Genomic DNA, 26,249 nt, shown 5'->3' with positions numbered 1-26,249 from the left:
ATAAAAATGTCTTACTTCCAATTCAAGAACAAACAAACAACGCAATTCTCTCAAAGAATACTGTCCTTTTATTCTAAATGGAGACATCAAAAGGGAATAGTATTATCACATTACTAAAATGACACTGAAAATATAAGCTGAATGCAGCCAGATATTTCAAAATAAACTGGGCACTATAAAAGAATTCCACATAAAACCTCAATTACTTTTTATCCCAGGGAAGCACCATTTTACTAGGACTGACTATTGAGGTTCACTTTCCACAAAACTCAGGAAGAACTTCCTGTGAGTTGAAAAGCAACTAAATGTTAAAAATAATCCACGAGGAAATAACAAACTTAGATGGCCCATAAATTAAGTTTTCATTTGAACATAGACTAATTTTTTTCTCTCAACAAAAAAAGTACTGAAGACATGTTTATGGTTGCCTTGAAAAACAACAGACTTGTAAACTGATTTGGCTTGTAGGTCCCACACCTCAGCTATCACCTCAGCTATCTATGTTTCTGGTACTGTTAAAAAAAAAAAAAAACAGTAAAGTGTCTTTGCAAACCCTTTCATAAATTCTACCCCTCTGTTTTAGTTCTGTATATTAATCTGGATAACATGCATACTTTAATTTTTAAGGCAGATGGTAAATTTTCCTATAGGTCTACTCCATCTTGTCATGGGGCAAATACTATTCACAAAATGTAATAGTGCTTCATTTTTCTGAGTTTGAGGTAAAGAGTACTGAGCTACTAAATAGCAAAGCTGCACAGGTAGAAAGATGTAGCTTAAGACACTATTTTAAGATTACTATGTTCTCTGCCTTTGGGCCAAGGTGGCTTTCCACTTGACACAATAAAAATAAAACATTCTAAAACCTAGATCCTAGAGTACCTTGGTAGGCTTTTCCCTAATCATCTTTAAAGCAGTGTAAGAAAAATACTAATTGCACAACTACCCTTTTCAAAATATCCCCAAGGAATATGTTTTCTTTTAAAGTTATATTACATTACTTTGTATTTTGCTAACCAAGGAGAAGAGCTTTGGACTTGTTTAAATAGTAGACTGCACTTTTGTTAATAACTATTTTTCTCTAAAGTTCTTCATGCTGACATTCCCAGTGTTGAAAAGTATAATACTCTTAATCATCTTCATCCTATGCATTACCAAGGAGTTCTTCTCTCTCCATCTTGTTCCACAGGATGAACAAAAGCTTGGGGTGTACGTTTCAGAAGATAAACTGCAGCATGAAGACCCCCAATATTCACCCAGACTGTATGCACTTTTCGCCATAAGTGTCCCATTCCAGATAATGCCTGTGTGCACACAAAAAACATAAAATAATCAGGCTGACAATCTGCTTCTAAAGTAACCAGGGATCTTAGTTGCCAATTAAGAAACACTACGGGAAGAGAAAACATCCTACTCAAACTAATATCCCAGGTTTACTTTAAGATCCTAAAGTTGCCATAGGCACCTTGGTAAAGCATTTCTTGTCCTGAGTAAGTAGAACAGCTCGGCCTGTCCCGGGTCTACAGACACGGCTCATCTCTCGAAGGCAAGCGGGATAAAGATTCCAGTTTCTCTTCTTGGAGCCCATCCTATAAAAGAAAGTGTGATAAGCCAACCATTTACTATTGCAAAAGATAAATATCTAAGACTTTGAACAAAATTTCATGCACACTGAAGGATGATAGTTGCCTTTTAGAAGCTAGAGCTTTGCCATTATATGGCAGTGAAATGAGAATAGATAACTTAGAATTGTACATATTTTTTAACAGAGAAAAAAAGTGACAACTTGTCCTCTTAATTGATATATTAAGCAAACTATATAAACCAAACTAGTGGTTACAAATAGTTTTTCCTGAGGGACAATCAGAATCAAGTCTTCCTCATCCTTTTAATATGAAGTATGATTATGTAATTCAACAGGAAGTAAATTATAGGTAATTTTAAAAAATGAGTCTCCTGTGATGGGCAGTATCAAAATGTAGTTAATATATATTCGTGAATTCTCACAAGAAACAAAATGGGTGAGTCATCATATTAAAAGTATTCAGTTAAAAAAATGGCTCCTCTAAGTCTTAAAAGGAGCTGAAAATTTATATTCTGACTTAGAATAAGCTCAATTTGAAATTTAGAAGACAAATGAGGACTAGAAAAAAATGGTGAAATAAAACATTGGGGTGTGTTTACCAGGGATTGAACCCAGGGCCTCAATACATGTGAGCAAGAGCTCTATCACTGAGCTACATCCTTAATCCTTTAAATCTTATTTTTGAGACTGTGTCTCACTATGTCACCCCCAGGCTGGCCTTGAACTTGGGATTTTCCTGCTTCGTTTCCCGCTCTCCTCATAGCTGGGAATTCAGACATGCACTGCCAACCCTGGCAAAAGTTGTTCAAAAAAACAGTTCTTAACCTTTTTCCAAATGGCATATCTGTTACAATAATGTCCACAGAACCAGTTCTCAATGGAAGATTGCAAATATCCCACTGCACAGCATCAATGGGCAAACCCCAGGATGGTTTGCTGTGGAGACAAAGGAAGAAATATAGGTGCTTTAATATGCTTTAACATATTCTGAAGTAATGAAATTTTTAAAAATAATTTTCTTTAAAAGAGACTGTATAGCAAAGTATAAAATACTAAGAATAACAATGAGAACATCAATAATCTTAAATGTAGGAAGAAAGCGTTTGGTCATAAGATAAAACTATTATAAAGACTGAAAGGGAAAATATACAAGTAAATTTAAAAAATGGTTAAGACTGATTTTCAAAAGATGTCGACATCTGTTTCATATACAATTCAAGAAAACAGATTGGGGAAAATGAGCTTGTCACAAAGAACTTCAAGAGACAAATTTACAGCATTGAAAGCAGTAAATTACATAACTGGTATAGTTATTGATGAAACAAATAAACTGGGAAAAAAAATTACCACTAGAAAGATTATGAGTTAACATCTGAAGAATAAAGTATGATAAATCTAGTAGTATTAGACATAAATATAAAATTGGTACATAAATAGAAAATAAGTAATCATGTAATTATTTTAATATTAAAAAGAAATGTATGCATCATGCTGTATTTTATTTATTTATTTATTTTTTTTTTTGAGTGAGAGAGAGAATTTTTTAATATTTATTTTTTAGTTTTCGGCGGACACAACATCTTTGTTTTTATGTGGTTCTGAGGATCGAACCCGGGCCGCACGCATGCCAGGCGAGCACGCGACCACTTGAGCCACATCCCCAGCCCCTCATGCTGTATTTTAAAAAACCAAAGAAGAAAAGTAAGACTGAAAACATGATGGAAGCCAGAACGAATATCACAATAAATATAAAAGATTTAAAGCTTCCCCATTAAGATAAAGTAAACTTTTAAGAAACTAATAGGCAATAATGCACAGGCTAAAAACTAAAGCAAATCAAAGATTATGAGCAGAAATTGAGGGTTTTAATACTGAATAAGAACAATTTTACAAAAATTCAATAAAGGCAAATCTACATAATGAAAAAGCAGTTATTGAAAATATGTGTTATAACAAAAGATTGTAAAAGTTAAGATAATTAATAAAAATCGCATAGGCTAAATCAACAAAAAGTCAAAAGTCCAGAGAACCTGAACAACAAAATATTCAGAAACTTGAAGAGAAATAATTTGTTTAAAATGTTAATCAGTCTGGAAAAAAACTGATATGCTTAAGCCTCAAAACCTAATATGAAAAAAAAGTGTACCATAAGAATCCATTCATCATAATAAGAGAGTTTTAAGAAACCTGTGTATATAAAATGATCTAAACTTGCTACTTCAAAGTTGGTACACAGATGAGTAGTAGCATAAGCATTACCCAGGAGCTTGCTAGAAAAGAATCTCAGGTCTCACTTCACATTTGCTGAATCTGAATGTTAACAGGATCTTCAAGTAATTCATATATATATTAACGTTTGAAAAGTACTGTCCTAAATGACTTGGGAGACAAGTGCATCACCAAAGATTTGGAAAGTAACAAAAATAATTATAAAACTAGCTTGAATAAAACTTTTCATAATTAAAAAAGATTAATAGTACATAATGTACAACTTGGGGAGAACAAAAACTGTAAATGTGAAATAGGGATTAAAACAAGCACTTGTGGCTCAAGCGGTAGCGCCCTCGCCTGGCATGCGTGCGGCCCGGGTTCGATCCTCAGCACCACATACAAATAAAGATGTTGTGTCCGCCGAAAACTAAAAAATAAATATTAAAAAAAAATTCTCTCTCTTTTAAAAAAAAAAAAAGAAACAACAAGCACTAGGGGCTGTGGCTATAGCTCAGTGGCTGAGTGCCTGCCTAGCACGTGCGAGGCATTAAAAAATAAACAAATAAAATAAAGACACAATGTCCATCTACAACTCCCCTGCCCCCCCCCAAAAAAAAACCCAAGCACTAGCATAAAACCAAAGAACAACTGAGGATATAGCTCAGTGGGAGAGAGCTAGTCTAGCCTAAGCTCCTGGGTTCTGGCCCCAGGACCAAAAATGTTAAAAATAAATAAAGGGGGCTGGGGATGTGCCTCAAGTGGTAGCGCGCTCGCCTGGCATGCGTGCGACCCGGGTTCGATCCTCAGCACCACATACAAACAAAGATGTTGTCTCTGCTGAGAACTAAAAAATAAATATTAAACAAAAAATTCTCTCTCTCCATCTCTCACTCTCTCTTTAAAAAAAAAGAAAGAAAGAAAACCAAAGAACAAATAGTGTATGAAAGAACAAAAGACTAGCAAGCTTTATCAGGGGAAAAAAAAAAATCAGACAAGGAAATAGTCAATATATAGATATAAAATAGTATCAGACATATACCATGTACAGTACTAATTAGGAATATCTATATAAAATGACTATATTTAAAAAACATTGATTTCTACTTAGAAATATAAACCTTACACTATTAATGGAGGCAGCTGTTTCTGAAGGCCAATTGTGGGATATAATGACTTCCTGTGTGATATATTCAGGATGTGGAACATCTGTAAGACTTAAGAAATCAGCTGACCATTACCTTCTGCAGTTTTACCAAAGAATGAAGGACATTCACAGAAGGGACCAGAGAAGCAGACTTATGATGAGGCCTCTGGTAAGAAACTATAGGCCAAGTGAGTGATATTACAACTAATTCTTCCCAACTCACCTAAGACTTTCAAAAGATGATGAAAAGCTGACACAGATGGTATCAAATGGAATTTGGAGTAGTAGACTAGGGCCTAAGATACTTAAACTACATACATCTCAAAAGGATAACAGACAAATTTTCCCAAAGGCAAATAGATTTCCAAACCAAGAATATCAAAGGCATGGTTTAGTAAGAAGCCGTTTACAAAGAACCAAATGTGATCTTAGATCTCTTAGCCTTAAGAACAGTGAGGAATACACATGTTAAGAAAGGGAGGAAAAGGTATATGGTTGAAGGGCCTAAGAATGTTTTGCTAAAGGAAGAGAGGATTTTGGGGGATGGGCTATAGCCCTTCATATATCTGATTTCTGTCATGATGTGACATTGAGATAATTTTTTTCTTGATGGACTCAAGTGGGAGAATAAAAGCAAATCTGTGAAAGGTATACAGGGAAACGTTCACTAAAAGAAATGACTAGTACTTGGCCGTGCGATACAAAATAAAGAGCCTTCAGGGGCAGAGTGATTAGAGGTATTTAAGCAGGATAGAGGGCCACTGGTCAGAATTTCCTATAGAACATTTAGAAATCATGGGGATGAGATCCAGGAATGGTAGTACATGTCTATAATCCCAGTGTCTTGGGAGGCTGAGGCATGAGGATCACAAGTTAAAAGCCAGCCTCAGCAATTTAGTGAGGCCCTAAGCAACTTAGGGAGATCCTATCTCAAAATAAAACAAAAAGAGCTGGGGATGTGGCTCAGTGGTTAAGTGCCCCTGGATTCAGTCCCTGGTACCAAAAAAAAAAAGGTCAGTCATAGAAATCATGGGGATGATTTTCAGGTCTTTTTACAACTCAGATTCTCTGAAGTCCCAAATAATAGAGATAGGCTAAATTGTAATAATGAAATATTATGCAGTCATTTAAAATAGACTGTAAAAACACATGTATTTAAAAACTTGAGAAAATGAAATGAATCTATACAGTAGTCTTTGAGAAAATAGATGTATGAACAAGGAAAGAAAAAGGAAGACAGACATAAAAGGTTAGAAAATGGCAAGGTCACAATCCATTGCAAGAATTCATAATTCATTATGAAAAGTAATTTCCTAGATGCTACAAAATCTTGTAAATTAAAATTTACCCATCTTTCATCTGGCTCTTGGTGAGTAAAGATGAGATGTTATTTGCTGCTCTTTTCACAGCCAGGGGATTATTATCACCAGCAATATGATAACAGTCAGCCCATTCCATTGCCCCCTAAAAAGACAAGAGTGTATTTTAAACTAGAAGTAACAAACACATACACATACACACACACCAAAAAAAAAATATATATATCAAAGGGGAAATTATTTTAGTCATTGTCAATAAACAAGACAATCCAACCCAGTGCTTTTCTGAAGTGGCAAAACAAAGCTTGTTGTCAATTTTGCTGTTCCCTTTGCTAGAAATGCCTCCTGTTCTTTCTTTGCTTGCTGAACTCCTATTGATTTTTTAAGACCCAATTCAAATGTCACACCCTCTAATATCAACCCCAATTCCCCAACTATCTTCTCAAGCACCCCTTCAAAAGCACGCGTACATACCTCTACCACAGTGCTTGTTTCATTTCGAATTGTTCATATCTGTCTGCCTCCCAACTAAACTTGTAAATCCCTAGGACAGAACTAGTGTTTTATTCAATCCCTCAATCAGCAGTATCTGGTAAACAGAAGTCCCTGAATAAATATGGTGTAAAAAAAATTGTCCAAACAGAACTGACCAAACCCATAACCATTTTGGATTGTGGGAGTTAATCCTATCTATTCGAACATTTAACAGTTTCAAAATAAAGTGCCATTACCAATGCAAGATAGGCTTCTGAATGATAATCACTCTATCACTGAAAGGATTTTGTAATTTTAAAATTGAAAACATGTCAGCAGAACATGGTATTTATATACCAAGCTGTCACATATCATTTGTGGAATGAGATGATATACTATCCTAGGCTGAGGCTGAACAATGTTTCTACGCAAATTAACAGAACATGAAATCAGAGAGTAACGAACACTATATCCTTTGTGAATGGAAACACACCTCCCCTCCATGAATACAGTACTTCATAACTTTTTATTTTGCCTAGACATTTTGAAGTAATGACAACTCCAGTCTGTAATCTTACAATGACTTGAAACAAAAGGGATGTTGAAGTATGCCAGAATTTGGGTGGGCAGGGAGGTAGAAGGAACCTACAGTGTCTAAAACGTCTTTCACATGATTCTGACTACCCAATATATTTTGAAAAAAATGAATCTGAATTTTCTACTTCAAAAGAAGATGCATTTTATAGTACTTCCAAGTTTTAAAGCAAATATTCTACATAAACAAATCTGCATTTATACCTTGTGAATCCTTTTACAATTTTCACTTTGATCATATCTCAGCTTAGGTTTTCCTACCTTGTACCTTGGTACCTTATGTCTACATGGAAGTGGCTCAAAAAAATTCTTTGCTTTCATTTTGATTCTGTTCTTTAGCTCTATGGTACATTTCTTGATATAGTAGCCTTACCTGATATTTTACAGACATCATGGTTTAACACTGTAGAACACCACTGTGTCTTGTTTCAGATTTTTTTTTTTTTTTTTTGTGGTATTGGGAACTGAACCCAGAGGTGCTCTACCACTGAGCTACATCCGTAGTTCTTTTTATTTATTTATTTATTTTTAATATTGCTAAATTGCTGAGGTGGGCCTTGAACTTGATTCTCCTGTTTCAGCCTCCCAAGTAGCTGGTATTATAGGCAGGCATGTGCTATCACGCCTGGCTCCCAAATTATTCTTGTCCACAAATGGTTTTTCTCTATGCAGGTCTCAAGAGTAATTTCTCTAGCTGTTATTAGCAGAGCATGTAGTCACTACTATGATTTCCTTCCTGGATTTTAACTCCCAAATCATGGATATATAATTTTCTAATTACGGTCTGGATTATTTTTCTCTTTGTGGGTTGCTTTGAACTTGATTATCTGTCCAGTTTCTGCCTATTCATTGAATCTGTGGGATCTTCCTGCAGTTTTACCAGCTGGCTTTTGGTATACTATATGGAAGAATTTATTATGTTTCACACAGGTTAAATTATTTTACTGTGAGCTTCCTTTTCTCTTTTTTTTTTTTTTTTTTTTGGTAGATGGACAGAATGCCTTTATTTTATTTGTTTATTTATTTATTTTTTTAATGCAGTGCTGAGGATCGAATCCAGTGCCTCGCATATGCTAGGCAAGCACTCTACCACTGAGCCACAGCCACAGCCTATCTAAATCTTTTCTAAATGCATACATGATATTGATTCATTGAAACTCTGTTAAATGTTTTCTACTTAGAAAATACCTTTTCATTTCTTGCTTTGCCTTATGTGGTTTTTATGTATCACAGTAACTGTGAAAGCTATTTAAGAGCATTTGGTATACAGCCTTGTCAGCCTTCCCAGAAAAATCCAAATAATGCTTATAGATACTGCTGCTTCCCATGCTCCCCACAGCACTGGGGCTGGAACCCAGGGCCTTGTGCATGCTAGGCAAGTGCTCTACCACTGAGCTACATCCCAGTAGATCTCCCTTTTAAACACTATACTTATTCACTCCAGGAACATAAATAGATTAAAATAAGAATCTTACTATGTAGAGATGAAAAATGGTTTCCTCCACTTTATGCTTATGCCTTCAACGATCTTTTCGTGTGCAATCTACTGGATTATTTATTACAGAAAGGGCGCTCACCATCTTATAATTCTCAGCCTTCTCTGTAATCCAGTCAGTAGATATCACTACCTGGTCTCTTGGTCCTTGGATACTTTAAATGACATTCTGGACAGATTGCATGCTCATCTAAAAACTAAAGAAAAGTTATTACCTCTATTGGTATTGCCCCTGTTCCACACATTGGATCAATTATTATATCAGTAGGTTGAGGTGCACAAAGCCTAGAGAATAAAAACACAAAACACAGCCTATGAGAAGAGGCTCAACCAAAAGGTAAGGCTTCTACAATGATTCTTAAAGCTAAAAGATTAAGGACCTATCACAGTAGCTTGAAGGAACACCAATCTACATTAAGTTTCTCTTCCATTCTCTTGTCCTTCTAATCTTTTCATATTCTGTGACATTACTTACTTCATGCATGGTAATTATATCCCTCCTAAGATAGCTTCTTGGGTGCAGCTCTACCTTCTTGTTCCTATGCCTCAACATATTGCAACAGAGTCTTTGGCAGACCCATTGCTGATGAACTACGTCACTCACATCCTCTCTTCCAAGAATTTGGAATAAAGAGTAAGAAGCCCTCAGTAATACAGGCTGGTCATTTGAAATGGGAAATATATATATTTATATGAGGGAGCAGCAATGTGCACAGATGAGCAGAGTCAAGAGCCCACAGGCTCTCAGGAGAGATAAAAGTAGCTGCCTAGGTTTCTGGGGGTTTTCCATAATCTAGTTTCTATTCTTAAGACATGGCTTTCTGGTTTTGTGTTTGTCTTTGGTTTTGGGGTGGATTCTACATGACTTCTTATAACAGCCTATCCCCTGATATAATCATCACTTTATTTATTCTAAAGTAGTTTACTTAAGTTCATAATATTTGCACCCAAAATAACTCTCTGTACCCCTGGCTCCTACAATAATACCTGGTGGTAGATAATGTCTGTTAAATGAATGAAGGTTAGGAACTCTTCCTTAATCAGATGGGCCCAGTTTTCTATTATTGTCATTGAACTGATATGTTCCAACTGTGCTGAAATATGAGGAGCAGAATAAAAGAGGAAGCAAAGATTGGAAGGACATAGTCATTTAACTACTAGGACATGTAAGGCACTGCATATAATAGGTATCTTGAGGGCTGGGAACATAGTTCAGTGGTAGAGGGCTTGCCTAGCATGCACTGGGTTAGATCTCCAGCACTGCAAAAAAAACAAAACTAAAACAAAACTTGTTCTCTCTCTCTCTCTCTCTCTCTCTCTCTCTCACACACACACACACACACACACACACACACACACAATGATATCCTGAATATGTTTCTGCATTTAATCTTCATTAATAATCCTTTGAAAAGTCTCCACATTAAACCCATTTTGTAGTTTCAAAATCAGAAGTTTGGAAAAGATAAATGTCTGAGTGGTGGAAGGAAGCACTCAATAAAAGGGAAAATGGCCAAGGAAAGGGAAAACTAGGTCTTGCACTCTGAAAACTGGAAAATTCCAGGATGATTCCTGGATTGCTGTTCAGTGTAACATTTAAAAATATGAATAAAATTTCTAGATTCAGTTACACATTGTGCACATTCTAAAAATCTTTGCTTTCATCTGCTTTACTGCACATAAATGAAATAACAAAATCTGCTCTATCTCCCAACATACAATATATCCTTTCTAAACAGAAATGTAGCTATGCCATTCAGGAGGCAGATGAAAACTAATCACCCTAATTTAACAATCAAGAAAACTGAGAAACTGATTAAATGATATTTTTAATATTACAAGGAGTCAATACTAGATATTCAGGAAGGAAACAGATCATTAGTTTTTTAATCCTTTTCATTATCCACTAAATTCCAACACCTTACGAAAGGAAAGAAAAAAATATATCAGTGTTTTGAAGGGAAAATATAAAGGAAGGTGCCACTTGTGATCTGTACAGCAAAAAATACACTCCCTTACCTGAGCATCCCATAGGCAAGAGTAGATCTAAGAGTTGTAGGTCCAAAATGTGTAATATTTCTGCGGTGGAGACTTTCCTCAGTCAATGCAATTCCCACGGTGATTTCATTATCATGGATATTCAAGAGAACCTATAATTAAGTTAGGTCAGAAGTAAGTTTCAAGCTTGTTCAAACTGTACTTTTATTAAGACTTTTTGGTGGCACTGAGGATTGAGGCCATACCACTGAGCTACACCTTCAGCTCTTCTTTATTTTAGACAGGGTTTGGATCTCAAACTCAAGGTCTCAGGCTGGCCTCAAACTTGTGATTTTCATGCCTTAGCCTCCTGATTGGCTGGGATTACATCAATGTGCCATAGTCCCCAGTTTCTTATTACTGATACTTTGGAGGCTTTTATACTTTTTTCTTGAGGTATACTCTGCACACTGTAGAGTACATGAGTCTTTTTTTTTTTTAAATAGCTTTATTTTATGTATTTACTTCAACTTTGTGTGTGTGTGTGTTGCTAGGGACTGAACCCAGGGCCTTGTACATGCAAGGGCGAGCACTCTACCAACTGAGCTATATCCCCAGCCCTTAATTATTTATTTTTATGTGATGCTGAGGATCGAACTCAGTACCTCACACATGCTAGGCAAGTGCTCTACCACTGAGCCAAAACCCCAGCCCCTACATGAGTCTTAAGTATACAGCTCAGTGAGTTTTTATTACCTATATATACACTACATAATTGCTACCCTGATACCCTGATGAAGATATAGAATATTTCTCACATCCTAGGAGAATCCCCTTGTCCCCTTCCTAGTCAATACTCACCACTACAAATTAGCTTCAGCAATTTTTAAATTTCACATAATATAGTATATACTATGTTGTGATTAATTTTAAATTTTATTTTAGTCTTTTCATTCTCTGTATTTATAAACTGACTATAACCAGATTTTCTCCCAATTTTATAATGTTTATGAATTGTGAAGGCTTATCTTTTAAATATAATTTAAATTCCTAACTTTTTTGAAAAAAAAAATTCAAACATACAAACATACAGAAGTGCTACAAGACCACTAGCATAATGAACTCCTAATTATTCTTCACCCAGATAAACAGTGTAACATTTGCTTTATAATCTATTGTTTTTTTAGTATTTTCAAAAATCTGACTCACTTAGCAATATGATTTCCAATGTACTATTTTTGCCATATGATTTCCTAACAAACTACAAATAAAAATAAAATGTTTCCCAATCTTTCACCTAAAATTTCCTCATTATAATCTTACCAATAACAGCAGCTGACACTCCTATGCACAAGGCACTATTCTACATAATTTATCCTCATGACCTCATTTCATATTCACCCATCCAAGCTAGATAAGGAATCTGAGGCACAAAGATACCAGGTCACTAGCCCACAATCATATAGCAACTGAGTTGAAATTTAAACACAGGTAGCCTGGCTTCAGAATTTGTCCTCTGAGCTACCTTGCTGACTTTTGGACATCATTCTTTTAGTTATCCTATTCATTCTCATGCCAGCTTTATGGAGAATTGTTCTCTGACATGCAAAAAAAAAAAAAAAAAAAAAAAACAAAGGCAGTAAGTGACTTGCCCCAGATTCAAATGTCCCAAAAGTAACAGAAATGACATCTTGGTAAAAATGTAAGCTGTTGGGGCCTTTTAATTTGTCAGAGATTTTAAAAGCTCTAGTTCCTATTGCCCACATAAGAATTACCCACTGGGTAATTACAAAGAGACTAAGCATGCTAAAAAGAGGTATCAGGGTAGGGGAACCTAGCAGAATTTAAGAAAGGAGAGCTGGCTCTAGGATGAATGTTATTAGCCCTGATGTTCTGATTTGAGGTTGAGGTTTATTTTATTTATTTATTTATTTTTTTAAATAGCAAAACTCTACAACCAGACACACAAAAACACATTCTTAAAATTCTAGTTGACTTTTACAATCTGATAATCCACATGATGGAGGAAAAGCATTAGATCAGAAATTGGAAAACTTGAGTCTTGATAACTTCTTCCATCTAATGAACAATTAACATATACCAGGGTATTGCACCAAATACTTTATTTATTTATTTTTTTAGAGGAGAGAGAGAGAGAGAGAGAGAGAATTTTTTTAATATTTATTTTTTAGTTATCGGCGGACACAACATCTTTGTTTGTATGTGGTGCTGAGGATCGAACCCGGGCCGCACGCATGCCAGGCGAGCACGCTACCACTTGAGCCACATCCCCAGCCCCACCAAATACTTTAAATGCATTATCTTGTTTAACCTTCAGTGCAACCTTAAAGGTGTATTGGCTTTATATGAAACAAGCTCAATCTCGTCCAATTTTATATAATTGTAGAGTCAAAATCTGGATCTAGATCTATGGTTCTCCACAGCACATGCTGTTTGTAACCACATCCTCCCTGCCTAATTGCCCCTGATACTAGTTTGTCTACAAATCTACAAAAATCTTCTTGAATCAGAGCCAGCACCTACCTCCACGTCAAAGTTGGTCATATCAGCCTTCCACTTAAAATAATCTTGAACAGCTCCCCCAAAATCTCTTGCAGCCTCATTTGAGGTAAAGCAATGTTTCTCTCCTGCCCTGTTGCATGTGACTCTAAACTTTAGTGTTTGAAGCTCAGTTTCTTCTTTCGAGCCTTCATCGATCTCATCGTTGCAAGATGCCAAGTCATCACCTACTAATGTTGATACCTCCTCTTTGATGGCTGGATTTTCATAATAGTCTAAGATGTGTGAATCTAAATCATTGTTGGTGAATTCTTTAACATCTCTCTCATCTAATTTGTCTCCTTGTCCATTATCAATCTTCCCTTTACTGGAATTTTGATTTATCTTCTTGCGCTTTGTTTTTTTTTTCTTGAAACTGGTGTTAATTTTCCATACTTTTAAAGGATCTGACCATGGGAGTTTTCCAGCCAAGTCTTCAAAATCCTTTAAAACTTCTTCCTATAAATGACAAAAATGAAACCCATTCATTTCTCTCAGTAAATAAAATAATGACTTCAATTAAGCAAATTCAAATCTCAATGACAAGGAAACATACATATTAAGCCACTGAAGGGTAGCCTAAGACAAAATGCTAGATCAGAAGCAGGATTTTAAGGTAAAAATTTTCTTTCTTTTTTTTAATTTTAAAATTTTCTTTAAAATACTTTTTTATTTGTCAATGGATCTTTATTTTATTTACTTATTTATATGTGGTGCTGAAAATTGAACCCAGTTCCTCACACATGCCAGGCAAGTACTCTACTACTGAGCCACAATCCTGTGGCTAAAATTTAAGCAGTAAGAAACTATTAAAATTTAAGCTGTGAGAAATTATCTCTGAAGAGTAGAGGTAGGTAGATGAAGGGCAGGGGAGGGATGACACTTATCTTCTTCTTCCTTTTGGAATTTTTGAATTTTAGGTTGTATTATGTATTTACTTTAAAAAACAAAAAATTTTTAAAGGAAAAAAAAAACTTACACGGTTAAAAAATGTTCTAATTTTTAAATAGAGTCAACTTTTTAAATAGTCTAGCAATACCCCTTTCTTATTTAAAGCCCTTTAACAGCTTTCCACTGAAAGAAAATCTAAATTTGTCACAAAGCCCAACTTACTCTGACTTCTGTCTATTTCTCTTACAACGTTTCAGGTCTAACTCTCTCCCCCTACCTCTGCTTGGAAGATATTTGCTTTGCATGGTCTCTTTGCATTGTACACCCCTTTCTCATTACTTAAACTTAAAAGGCACATCCTGAGAGGCCTGCTCTATTTAAAGAAGTCCTTACAAGTCATTCTCTTACTGTTTTATTTTCTTGCAGTGCTGAGCACTGTAAAGATTACTAGGATTATGTACTGTTCACCATTAAGGCTCCTCCCAGAATGTAAGTACATGGTGGAAAGAACTTTATCTATCTTGACCTCTGCTATAAGTCACACACCTAGAACAGTTCTGGTGGTCAATAAACAGCTGTTAAATTATATGTGATTAAAAGTTAAAATGGGAAGTATAGAGTAATGCTGTTCAATAGGGCAGCCACTAGTCACATGTAGCTACTGAAATTTAAATGATTTAAACGTAACAGAAAATTAAACAGTTCTTCCATTACTTTAGCCACATTATACACACTAACATCTAGTGGTTAGCATGTTGGACACAAACATATAGAACATTTCCATCAGAAAGTTCTATTACACAGCACAGATATTAATAGTATATGGGGTTTTTGTTGTTGTTGTTGTTGTTGTTGTTGTTTTATATGAGATGGAACCCAGGGACGCTTAACCACTGAAACAAATCCCCAATTCTTTTTAATTTTTATTTTGAAATAGTGTCTTGCTAAGTCTCCTAGGGCTTCACTAAATTGCTAAGGCTGGCCTTGAATTTGTGATCCTCCTATCTCAGCCTCTCCAGTCACTGAGATCACAGGCGTGTGCCATTGCATCTCGTACAGTATATGTTACAAAGATCAAAGTAGAAAGAAATCATTGCTGACCAACGGAACTGTGATTTGGCAAAACTTGAAACCTGCTGACACAATATCAAACTTCAGGGTTAGCAAAGTCAATTCTACTTAAAAATAACTTTCTTTTTCTTTTTTTAAAAAATATTTGTAGTTATAAAGACACAATACCTTTCTTTATTTTTTATGTGGTCCTGACGATTAAACTGGGCGCCTCATATGTGTTAGGCAAGAACACTACCACTGAGCCACAGTCTCAGCCCCAAATAACTTTCTTATTATAAAGGGCCTCTAGAGGACTGGTTGGTTTAACATGGTGTCATAGAATCTTTAGGAACTTTAGAAACTGTTTTAAAAGAAAAAACAAATATAACTCTTATCTTTTTTTTTTAATATATATATTTTTTTAGGTGTAGATGGATACAACACAATGCCTTTATTTTTATGTGGTGCTGAGGATCGAACCAAGGTCCCACCCGTGCTAGGCGAGTGTTCTACCACTGAGCCACAATCCCAGCCCCTGTAACTCTTATCTTAATTGAATCAATGCAGTATTTATAACCTTGAACTAAATAAAACACAAGGATTTTTAAGGGCAGTAAAGGTGAAACAGAATGTACAGGAAGACATGGAGAGTGAGGAGGTCTACAGATCTCAGACAAAGGGTAAAGCACAGTCTACAAAGCAGGTAGCAAACAAATTTTGTTTGAAATAACAGGAAAGAAGGACATGGGAGCTTTTCTGAACTCCGTTTGTACCAAGCAATAGCAGGGGAGAAAAATGTTAGCTGAACAAAGATCTCACAGACATGCTATAATTGCTGGAATCAGTCTGTTGATAAGGTAGAGCCAGGGAGATCTTGCACATACCATACTCTACAGTTTGTAAAATGGCACAAAATTAGCACATAACCTATGTATATCCTATTGTACACTTTAAAATCATGTCTAGCTTACTTGTAATACCTAATAAAATATAAATGGTAGGTAAATAGTTGTTATCAGTAAATAACCCAACATTTTTCAAATATTTTCAACCTATAGTTGATTGAATCAAACTGGATATACAGAGGGCAATTGTGCTGTGCTTTATGAATAACCCTGCTGATCCCTTGAGGTTAAGGAGAAGTAAGGTTTAAAAGCTTATTCAATGGAATGGAAATTATACCTCAATAAAGCCATACTCTTTTTTTTTTTTTAAGGAAGAGGAAGAAGAAGAAAGAAAATAACTCATTTACCCATAATTATGTGTCTGACAAGAAAGATTTCCCTCTGGCCTGGAACACTTACATGGCTTCTCCCACCACAAGAACATTTTACACATAGCAGGTCCAAGAGGAACTCCCTCACTAAAAGATGAGCAATTATCAAAACCTGTCAGCACAGGACTTATATGAAAGTAATAAAAGGAAAAAAGAGGAAACATGAACAGGAAACAAACAACAGTCAAAAAGCAGTAATGCCAGAGAGCAGATAAAACTGATCAAACACAATGACATTACAATTATAATGCACAAATAAAAAATGTGAAAAAAAACCCAATGACATCAAAAACATGAAATGAGGAAATACCTTTGTAAATATGAGCTCAAAACAGAGATATAAAAGCAGAAAGAAAACGAGGAGGGCCACCAGAAGAAAATGGAACTCAAAGAAAATACTTAAAAGTGGAATAGAAAAAATAAAACTAGCACAGACCATACTGACAGTAACACATGTAAGATACCACTGAATGGGGCTGGGGTTGTGGCTCAGTGGTAGAGTGTTCGCCTGGCACGGGCAAGGCCTTGGGTTCGATCCTCAGCACCACATAAAAATTAATTAATTAATTAATGATATTGTATCCAACTACAACTAAAAAATAAATATTTAAGAAACAGAAAAGATACCACTGAAAACACAGTAAAGAGTGTGGAGGAAAGCAAAGCAAATTAAATGACAATGAGCAAAAAAGTTAAAAAGAATTAGAAAATGATAAATATAAAATAGAGTCAAAAGAGATCCCACATATGTATAACTGGTTTCCCTAAAAAAGGGATTTAAAATGATAAAACAAAAAATATTCAATTAATCAAGAAAACTTTCCAGAAATATAAATGGATTAATGTATCCTGATAAGGAACTGTCAACAATGAAACACACTCCAATAACTTATTAGGCTCTGAAGCTACCAAAAAAAAAAAAAAATCTGGTCTTCAAGGAGCAAAGATACAGTATACTATGCTTCTATTTGTGTAAATAAGTAAATGAGGGCTGGGGATATAGCTCAGTCCATAGAGTGCTTGCTTTGCATGCACAAGGCCCTGGGTTCAATCCCCAGCACCACACACACACAAAAAGTAAATTAAACACATATTCATAAAACAACACAAGAAATTGGTAACAGTGTTTTTTAAATTAAAAAAAAAAATTTTTTTGGTACTGGGGATTGAGCCCAGGAGCACTTAACCACTGAGCCACACCCTCAGCCCTTTTTTGTATTTTATTTTAAGACAGGGTCTCACCGAGTTGCTTAGCACCTCACTTAATTGCTGAGGTTGACTTTGAACTTGAGATCCTCCTGCCTCAGCCTCTCAAGCTACTGGGATTATAGGCGTGCGCCACCGTGCCCAGCTGGTAACAGTTTTTCCTGAATGATCCACTGAAACACTTAATGCTAGAAGACAATGAGCATAATACTTTTTTTTAATGTTTATTTTCTAGTTTTTAGGTGGACACAATATCTTTATTTTACATTTATGTGGTGCTGAGGATCGAACCCAGTGCCTCATGCATGCTAGGCAAGCACTCTACCACTGAGCCACAACCCCACCCCTGACCATAATATTTTTAAGGAAAAAAATTCCAAATTTTATAACCAAACTATTAACCAAATATAAAGGTCAAAGACAAACATTTCTGACTTCATACATGCATTCAAAAGATAAAAAAGAAAAATATAACTAGGGTAGGAACGCACTTCTAATCTATTTAACTATAGTACTAAAAACAACCCAAAAAACAATTGTGGGGTTTATAACTGTAAAACAGAAGGTAAACATTATAAATTGGCATGTGGTTGGAAGGGTTTTTGTGAAAGAAGATGAGAAATAATTTAAGCATGCTACTCTCCTCATCTCTAAGGTTAAAGAACAGAAGTTAGACTTGATAAATAAAATATATTTAAAGACATAAAGGTCAATACTAAGAAAAATAATAAAGTTGAAAGGTAGAGGGAAGAGAAAAATAATCAATTTCATCTTTGCTCTTAGTAGGGAATCAAAAAAAAAAAAAAAACCACATGAAAATTAGTAGATTAAGTACAAAATATCAAGTTGAAGTTATAAAAGTAATGGCCTGAACCAGACAGGAATATTCCAAACTATTAGAAAACACATGCATGATAGAAACAAAACAAAAACAAGTTGCTCAAGAAAGGAATCAAGGGCTGGGGATGTGGCTCAAGCGGTAGTGCGCTTGCCTGGTATGCTTGCGGCCCGGGTTCGATCCTCAGCACCACATACAAAGAGGTTGTGTCCACCGAAAACTAAAAAATAAATATTAAAAAATTCTCTCTCTCTCTCTCTCTTTAAAAAAAAAAGGAAGGAATCAAAATAAAGTACCTGAGTACATTAAAAAAAAAAGTGCATAAAGAGATTTTTTAAAAATAGAAAGCAAAATATATAATGTAAATGTGACAAAACCACGGCCAAACAGTATGTATGCTATGCTTCCATTTCAGTAAATAAGTAAATGAAATACATATATCCATAAAATATCTCTAGAGGAATACCCAAGAAATTGGTGATAGCAGTTGCCTACTGTGAGGAAACTTCATGGCATGGGGATAAAGGGACAAAGACTTTCCACTGATATCCTTTCAGTCTTTATACAAGTGCATTCTAAGTACATGTATTAACTAGTTGTTAAAAACTCATACAAGGCCGGGCGCAGTGGTGCATGCTTATAATCCCAGTGACTCAGGAGGCTTAGGCAAGAGGATCATGAGTTCAAAGCCCGCCCCAGCAACAGCCAGGCACTAAGCAACTTAGCAAGACCTTGTTTCTAAATTAAATACAAAATAGGGCTGGGGATGAGGCTCCGTGGTCAAGCGCCCCTAAATTCAATCCCTGGTTAGCACTCCCCCGCAAAAAACAACTCATATAAATCAGACTTGCTCCTCTCAAAAAAAAAAAAAAAAAAAAAAAAAAAAAGAGAGAGGGAGGGGCTGAGGTTGTAGCTTAGTGTGTGAAGCCCTGGGTTTGTTCCTTAGCACTGCATAAAAATATATAAAATACAGATATTGTGTCCATCTACAACAAGAAAACATTTTTTTAAAAAGGGAGGAACTAATAAATTCATGATATCTGAATAATTAGAGAACTCATGATTAAACTAACAGGCTTTTTTTTTAATAAGACAAGGGAAAGTATAATGACACACACACCTGTAATCCCAGCTACTTGGGAGGATGAGATAGGAGGTTCAAAAATTGGAAGCCAACCTAAGCAATTCATTAAGACACAGTCTGAAAATAAAATGAAAACAGCTAGGGATACAGTTCAGAGGTAGAGTGCTCGCCTAGCATGTGTGAGGCCCAGTGTTTTGTCCCCAATACTGCAAAGTCTTCAAAAAGAATAAGCTCAGTCGTCAATAGCATGAAAGCTAGAAGCACATGTTTAAAAATGAGGTTTCACCCAGGTATGTTGTGACTGAAGTTCACAAAATGAAGGGCTTGATAATATTTCATGGTCAGACACAGAAGTTTCTTTTGCACACCTCCGAAAATCTGCCTTCATCCTTACTGCTGTTCCTTGGAGACTTCTACCAGGAACCTTTTCTGCAGTTACTTACAAGGCAACTCTGAAAAGCTAACTCATGTAGAATATTCCATAATTATCAAATTCACCTCCACTTAGAGATCCAAATTGCCCAGAGGGATACCAATTTTAGGATGCAAAAATGCAGGAATTTAAGGATTTCTTTTAAATTATTAATAATGCCCTAGTTAAGTTATGTGGAAACATAGATTTTCAAAAATGCCTATTTAAGGTTGGGGATTTAGCTCAGTGGAAGAATGCTTGTCTAGCACGCATAAGGCCTTCGGTTCAATACCCAGTTACTGCACTAAAAAATAAATTAAAAAAAAAAAAAAAAAGCCAAAAAACAAAAACCACCTGTTAACATGTATGTATGTATAGTATTAACTATCAAAATTTCAAAATACTTAGCAGCAAAAATTGTCTATAGATTGTCTGTTATCCACTAGTTTCATAGGTATGATTCAATTGGCAATAACTAACCAAAGTCTGAAGGTTACTAGGGTTGAATGTACATTTGCAGTTAATAAACTTTTAATCTGTTTTTCAGTGGGAATTCTTTAAGGTCTAGTTTTATTTTTTTTTCTAGACTATGTGTTCATATCAGTGTGACTGGTTTTTAAGCAGCATATCCCAGTTGGGTTTTTTTTTTGGTAGGGGGTGAAGCGGGGGTGCCAGGGATTGAAATTTAGGGGCACTCAACCACTGAGCCACATCTCCAGCCCTATTTTGTATTTTATTTAGAGACAAGGTCTCACCAAGTTGCTTAGCGCCTGGCTTTTGCTGAGGTTGGCTTTGGAACTTGTGATCCTCCTGCCTCAGCATCTTGAGCTGCTGGGAGCCACCATGCCCGACCCTCCCAGTTGGGTTTTGTTGTTGTTAGTTTTGTGTAGTACTAAGGATTGATCATAGGGTGCTTTACTACTAAGCTGTATCACCAGACTTTGTTATTTTTTATTTTGAGACAGTTGTTGAGACACTAAGTTGTCTAGGCTAGTCTCAAACTTGTGATCTTGCTGCCTTAGCCTCTCTAGTGGCTGAGATTACAGGTGTACAGCACAGTACCTGACTCACAGCTGTTTTAAGAAAGAATAATTCTAAGACGTGGAATAACACTGATAAAAAAAAAAAAAGTATTTAAGCATCTAACTCTAGAAACCTGACCAAAAATGAATGTGGAAAAAATCTAAAGCTGTACTGCAATCTATTTTCAACCTTCAGCTTAAGCAGCAGCTGAATATTTAGGACTCAGATGCTAAATACATGTTGAAGACAAGGCTGTTGTCTTAACAACTGAAGGAGTGTTTAAATATTACTTTGATTTTAAGAAATGAAGTTAGAGAAAAAAACAGGGAAAAACCAGAATAGTGAGGAAGTGTTATTTGTAGATGGCACAAACTATCACTTGTTCTTTAGTTCTCACTGTGGAACCAATTTTATTTTGGAAATGAGTGTGTGTATGTGTTAGCAAAGCTCATTTAAGTTTACATCTTGGGTAAGTCAAATAATTTTTCTTTTTTCTTCAAATAATTTTTCAATACTAATTTTTCTTTTTTAAATTTTGTACCAGGGGATTGAACTCAGGATCTCTTGATCACTGAGCCACATCCCCAGTCCTATTTTACATTTTATTTAGAGAAAGGGTCTCACTGAGTTGCTTAGCTCTTGGCTGTTGCTGAGGCTAGCTTTGAACTCAAGATCCTCCTGCCTCAGCCTCCCAAGCTGCTGGGATTATAGGCCTATGCCATGTGTACCACTGCACCCAGCCTTAATACTGATTTTTAAAAGCAAACTTTGAGATGGACTGTCAGTAAATCTCTGAATTCTTACTATAAAAGAAAGTCTGACTATTTATTATAAAAGTAGGGGTGGGAGTAGAGATCAATGATACAGCATGTGCTTAGCATGTGAAATGACCTGGATTCAATTATCAGTACTAGAAAAATAAAATAAAAACAAAGAGCAATAGTAATATTAAACGACAGACAGACTGTGAAAAAGTAGAAATAATGTCTTTTAGGAAGATGGAAAAAATCAGTTATCATGTTTAGGATAGCTTACCTTTGTATTTTTGAACTGGTAATCTGGAAATTCCTGAACAACCACAAATAAATTATCAACTGATCTCAGACAATGAACCTGGGGAGAAAAAAACTGTTAGAAACTAATTTCTGAAAAAGCTTTTGAGTAACACAAGCTACCAACAATTAAATATTTTAAAAATTAGTACAATGGTTTTAAAGCACTTGATATCTACGTATAATTTTTTAAAATATTTTTTTAGTTGTAAATGGACACAATACCTTCATTTTATTTGTTTATTTTTATATGGTGCGGGGGATCGAACCCAGTGCCTCATGTATGCTAGGTAAGTGCTCCACCACTGAGTCATAATCTCATCCTGATATCTATATTTTTTATTTAAAAAATGCCCTATCTTTTAGTCTTCCATCTGTTCAGTTACCTACCAGTTTCTGCTTTTCCTTGGAGAAACAGAAGGACAGATCAAATGATAGAAGCTTGAATTGTTATGTGGGCAACATGAATTTTGGGGAAAAAGGAAAAATGAAGAAAATCAAGTGAAGCTTTACATCTTTCCCTCACGGCTCTCTATGGTGATACCATGTACTACGGTCGCTAAGAGCATGGATTTAAGCTCCAGCTCAGCAATGACCAGTTGAATGTGGGTCAGGTACTCAGTCTTCGTAAGCTTAATCATGAAGTCAACTACAGTACCTATCTTCATGAAGCTGTTGAAGGTATTAACTAAAATTTAGATGTAAAAATTCTTCATTGCCAATTCATCCCACAAATATTTCCAGGGTGCCTACTATATACCAGGCACTTAGTGCTTGGGATATACTGGCAAAAAAAAAAAAACAAAAAAACAAAAACCCAGACAACAACCCATGCCCTCATGTTGCTTGTGTAGTAATGAAATGTATCATGGCTTTTGTTATAGTACGTGAGTAATTTGCTGACTTTCACTTCAGTGTAGTGATTCTTAATTACTTTTGAGCAAAAACATCTTTGACACAGGTTGAAGGAAAACCTCTGCTTTTATGCTTTATCACCAAATTATAAACCTCAACTAGATGCTGAGATAAATTAAAAAAAGTATAGCCGCTATTCAGAATTTTTTCCTAAGTTCCATAGGATTCTTTTCAGTGAATTCAACCATCTCAAACTGCTGCTGTCACTTCTAAAATATAGCAACCTGAAATATATTTATGAAATGAATTTTATAAATATATAGAATACAATAAAAACGTAGTGAGACTTTTACAAATCAGTACCAAACAGAAAATGCAGTGATATTTTGAAATCACCTAATCTAGGAAAATGCAAAGAAGAGCAGGGGTCTATAGTAAATAAGCATAAAATGATCAATTTAGAAAACTATTTTATATTCTGCTTCATTCAAACCTGAGCCAGACTTTCCACTGGAATGTCAAAGTATATCTTGCCCCGGTCTTTGCTGATTTTGCATGGTGACCTCAATTTCTCTCTCACTTCTTCTGCAGCTGTTTGTTCAAAGCCAGTAGGAACAGTGGCTCCAATAGTGACATGGAGATTCTTGGACTCACTTCTGATGCTACTTTCTGTCACTGGTACAGATCTCTGGTTGTCATGAAGGTTCACATCCAGGAGCTGGTTAGTAGCTTCTTGAATGTCAGACATGTCAGCAATGACTCCAAGGTCACTAATACAATCCCTTTAAAAGCAGTACAGAAAAAGAAATAAAGCCCAAACATAAATCACCTCATATTTCAATTATAATAAAAAACATCTGTTTTGGGGGCAGGAACAAGGCAACATAACCAATACAGCCATATTCAGTCAATGCATAGATTAAGTATTCACCAAAGTTAAAACAGTAGAATATATAATGGCATAATGTACAGGTTGTAAAACATGCTATCATTATTAAACAAGCAATACAGGAACCATGGAAGAAAAGGAGACAGATAAGTATTTCACAGCATTCAATGTTTAGTCTGGGGTTATCTATGATGATTAAAGTCATCTCATAACTATAACAGTTAACAAAAGAAATAGAGGCTGCTACAGCACATTGAAATATATTTTACATCTTGTCCTTTGTTTTATTCATTTATGTATTGGTACTGGGGGACTGAACCTAAAGGTGCTTAACCACTGAGACACATCCCCAACCTTTTTTTAAAAAATATTTTTTAAGTTGTAAATGGACACAGTTTCTTTTTTATTTTCATATAATGTTGAGGATTAAACCCAGTGCCTCACGCATGCAAGGCAAGTAAGTGCTCTACCCTTGAGCTACACCTCAGCCCATCCCCAATCCTTCTTATTTTTTATTTTGAGACAGGGTCTCACTAAGTTGCTTGGGACCTCACTAAATTGCTGAGACTGACCCTGAACTTGAAATCCTCCTGCCTCAGCCTTCTGAGTTGCTGGGATTACAGGCATGCACCACCACACCTGGCTCAACCTTGTCCTTTTAGCTAGCAATTAAGAACACAGGGCTTTGGAGTTTCAGATAGACATGGTTGAATTCTTGCCTCTTCCATTCATAGGCGGAATGACCTAAAGCAAGTTAATTATCCCAAGCTCATGAGAATTAAATAAATCTCTCTCCTAAGTTGTTGGGAGATTTAAGTGAGAGTAGCAGTTTAAGGTCAATGATTAAAATTTATTAATGAGTTACCTATCGTCCTCCCTCTTGTGAAGTATACGGTGACGCACGGATTTAAAAGAATAACTGAACACCTACTTACTAATAACATTAAATATTTGAAAGCCTACCACATGCCTGACTCTGGGATCCACGGATAGACAGATCTCTGAAATATCTGAAAAAGTAAACCAAATTTACTGTACTTGAGCATGGGTGTATGCTAAGAGGGCGAGGGAGGAGTTAAGATGAGGGATCGATATCTCTCATCAGATTTTCAAAGGGTTTATGACTCAAAACAACTTAATCTGTCAAGAGTATCTAGGCTTTGTGCTGTGCCAAGGATAGGCGATAGTGTTGAACGCTAGCAAGTCAGTTCCTGCTCTTAAAGAACTATTACTGTGAATAGGATCTGCATCTTCTACATAAAAGACAGCTGAAACCAGCGAGAAGACGTGTCCTGTCAAAGGTCGGAGCGCGCTAACCAGTGGCACAGACTGGAGCAGAACCCACGTCTCTCTACTCCCACCCGTTGGGCCCACGGACGCGAGTCCCGCGGAAGGGTGAAGGCCAGGCAGAAGCAGTAAGATGGGATCTGCCAAGACACAGGACTGAAGTCCGACCCCCGCTAAGACGAGAGCTGGTTCTCCCTCCCTCCCAAGGCTGCAGAGCCACTTCCACCCGCCGCCCGGTTACCGGCCGCGTGTACAGACCCTTCCGGCTCCGTCACCCTGCGGGCCCTGCGCTCAGGTCACGCCGCCGGAAGTCGCCTCACCTCCTCCGGAAACGGAAGTCGGGCCGCGGATCAAGGCGGTTCCACTAGGGGCGGGCGCCAGAACAAGGTCGTGGAGAAACGGGCTTGCGTAGGACACTCTATGCGACTGAGGACGAGATATTCCGCAAACTATGTGGGAAGAGCTAAGGGCCTTGTCGCTTGTCAGAGCAGTAGGTAGTGTTTGTGGAGTTCTTCGTTGTGCTAACGCTGCTTTATCGTTTCACATGCTCCATCTCTTCAGTTTCAACCACTGTGAAGTGTGTGTGCCGTTCCCGTTTTAAAGCCAGAGAAACTGAGTCTCAAAGGAGTTAAATATCTTTCTTCCCTCAAAAAATGCCACTCGCAACAATTTAGAGATGGAGCTAGGACTTGAACCCAGAGAGTGTGACTCTAGAATTCTTGCTCTTAATCTCTTAGCAAGTATTGCTCAAACTAGTTCCTGATTTCTGTATCGCCTTAACTGTTTTTACAGTGAAGGTATTGTTTAACATTTTTTAAAAAGTTAGCTCGTTTTCTTTTTAAAGAATTTAACCTTTATTTTTTTAAATTTTTTTAAAATTTGTTTTAGTTTTAATGAACACAATACATTTATTTATTTTTTATTTTTTTAAAGAGAGAGTGAGAGAGAGAGAGAATTTTAATATTTATTTTTTAGTTCTCGGCGGACACAACATCTTTGTTGGTATGTGGTGCTGAGTATCGAAC

The 26,249-nt window shown here is 36.1% G+C and overlaps 1 protein-coding gene and 1 long non-coding RNA gene across 3 annotated transcripts in view; one reads left to right on the top strand and one right to left on the bottom strand.

Moving 5' to 3' along the window:
- Positions 1-18,746, top strand: part of LOC308638494 — a 28,170-nt gene extending 9,424 nt beyond the window's left edge. The window contains exons 2-4 of the long non-coding RNA XR_014019853.1: positions 14,676-14,738; positions 15,728-15,802; positions 16,519-18,746. This is a non-coding gene — a long non-coding RNA (uncharacterized lncRNA). The remainder of the gene's footprint in view (positions 1-14,675; positions 14,739-15,727; positions 15,803-16,518) is intronic.
- On the bottom strand, positions 203-25,246 carry THUMPD3 (THUMP domain 3 tRNA guanosine methyltransferase). 2 transcript variants are annotated; one of them, XM_081276012.1, is made up of 10 exons: positions 24,901-25,246; positions 23,542-23,830; positions 22,177-22,254; positions 13,344-13,817; positions 10,842-10,972; positions 9,038-9,107; positions 6,289-6,404; positions 2,411-2,521; positions 1,466-1,589; positions 203-1,304 (listed from the first exon to the last, which is right to left on the bottom strand). In XM_081276012.1, exons 1-10 carry the CDS (start codon positions 24,981-24,983, stop codon positions 1,152-1,154), a joined length of 1,629 nt encoding a protein of 542 aa, XP_081132138.1. In that variant the 5' UTR covers positions 24,984-25,246; the 3' UTR covers positions 203-1,151. The 2 variants fall into 2 exon arrangements, with proteins under 2 accessions (XP_081132138.1, XP_081132139.1); XM_081276013.1 differs by lacking the exons at positions 6,289-6,404; positions 9,038-9,107 and having other exon boundaries at positions 24,901-25,243.
- Between the last annotated feature and the right edge of the window lie 1,003 nt (positions 25,247-26,249).

Source organism: Spermophilus citellus (assembly GCF_964194105.1).
Source record: "Spermophilus citellus genome assembly, chromosome: 19".
Taxonomy (NCBI): Eukaryota; Metazoa; Chordata; class Mammalia; order Rodentia; family Sciuridae; genus Spermophilus; species Spermophilus citellus.
This window is presented reverse-complemented; position numbering and strand designations above follow the sequence as displayed.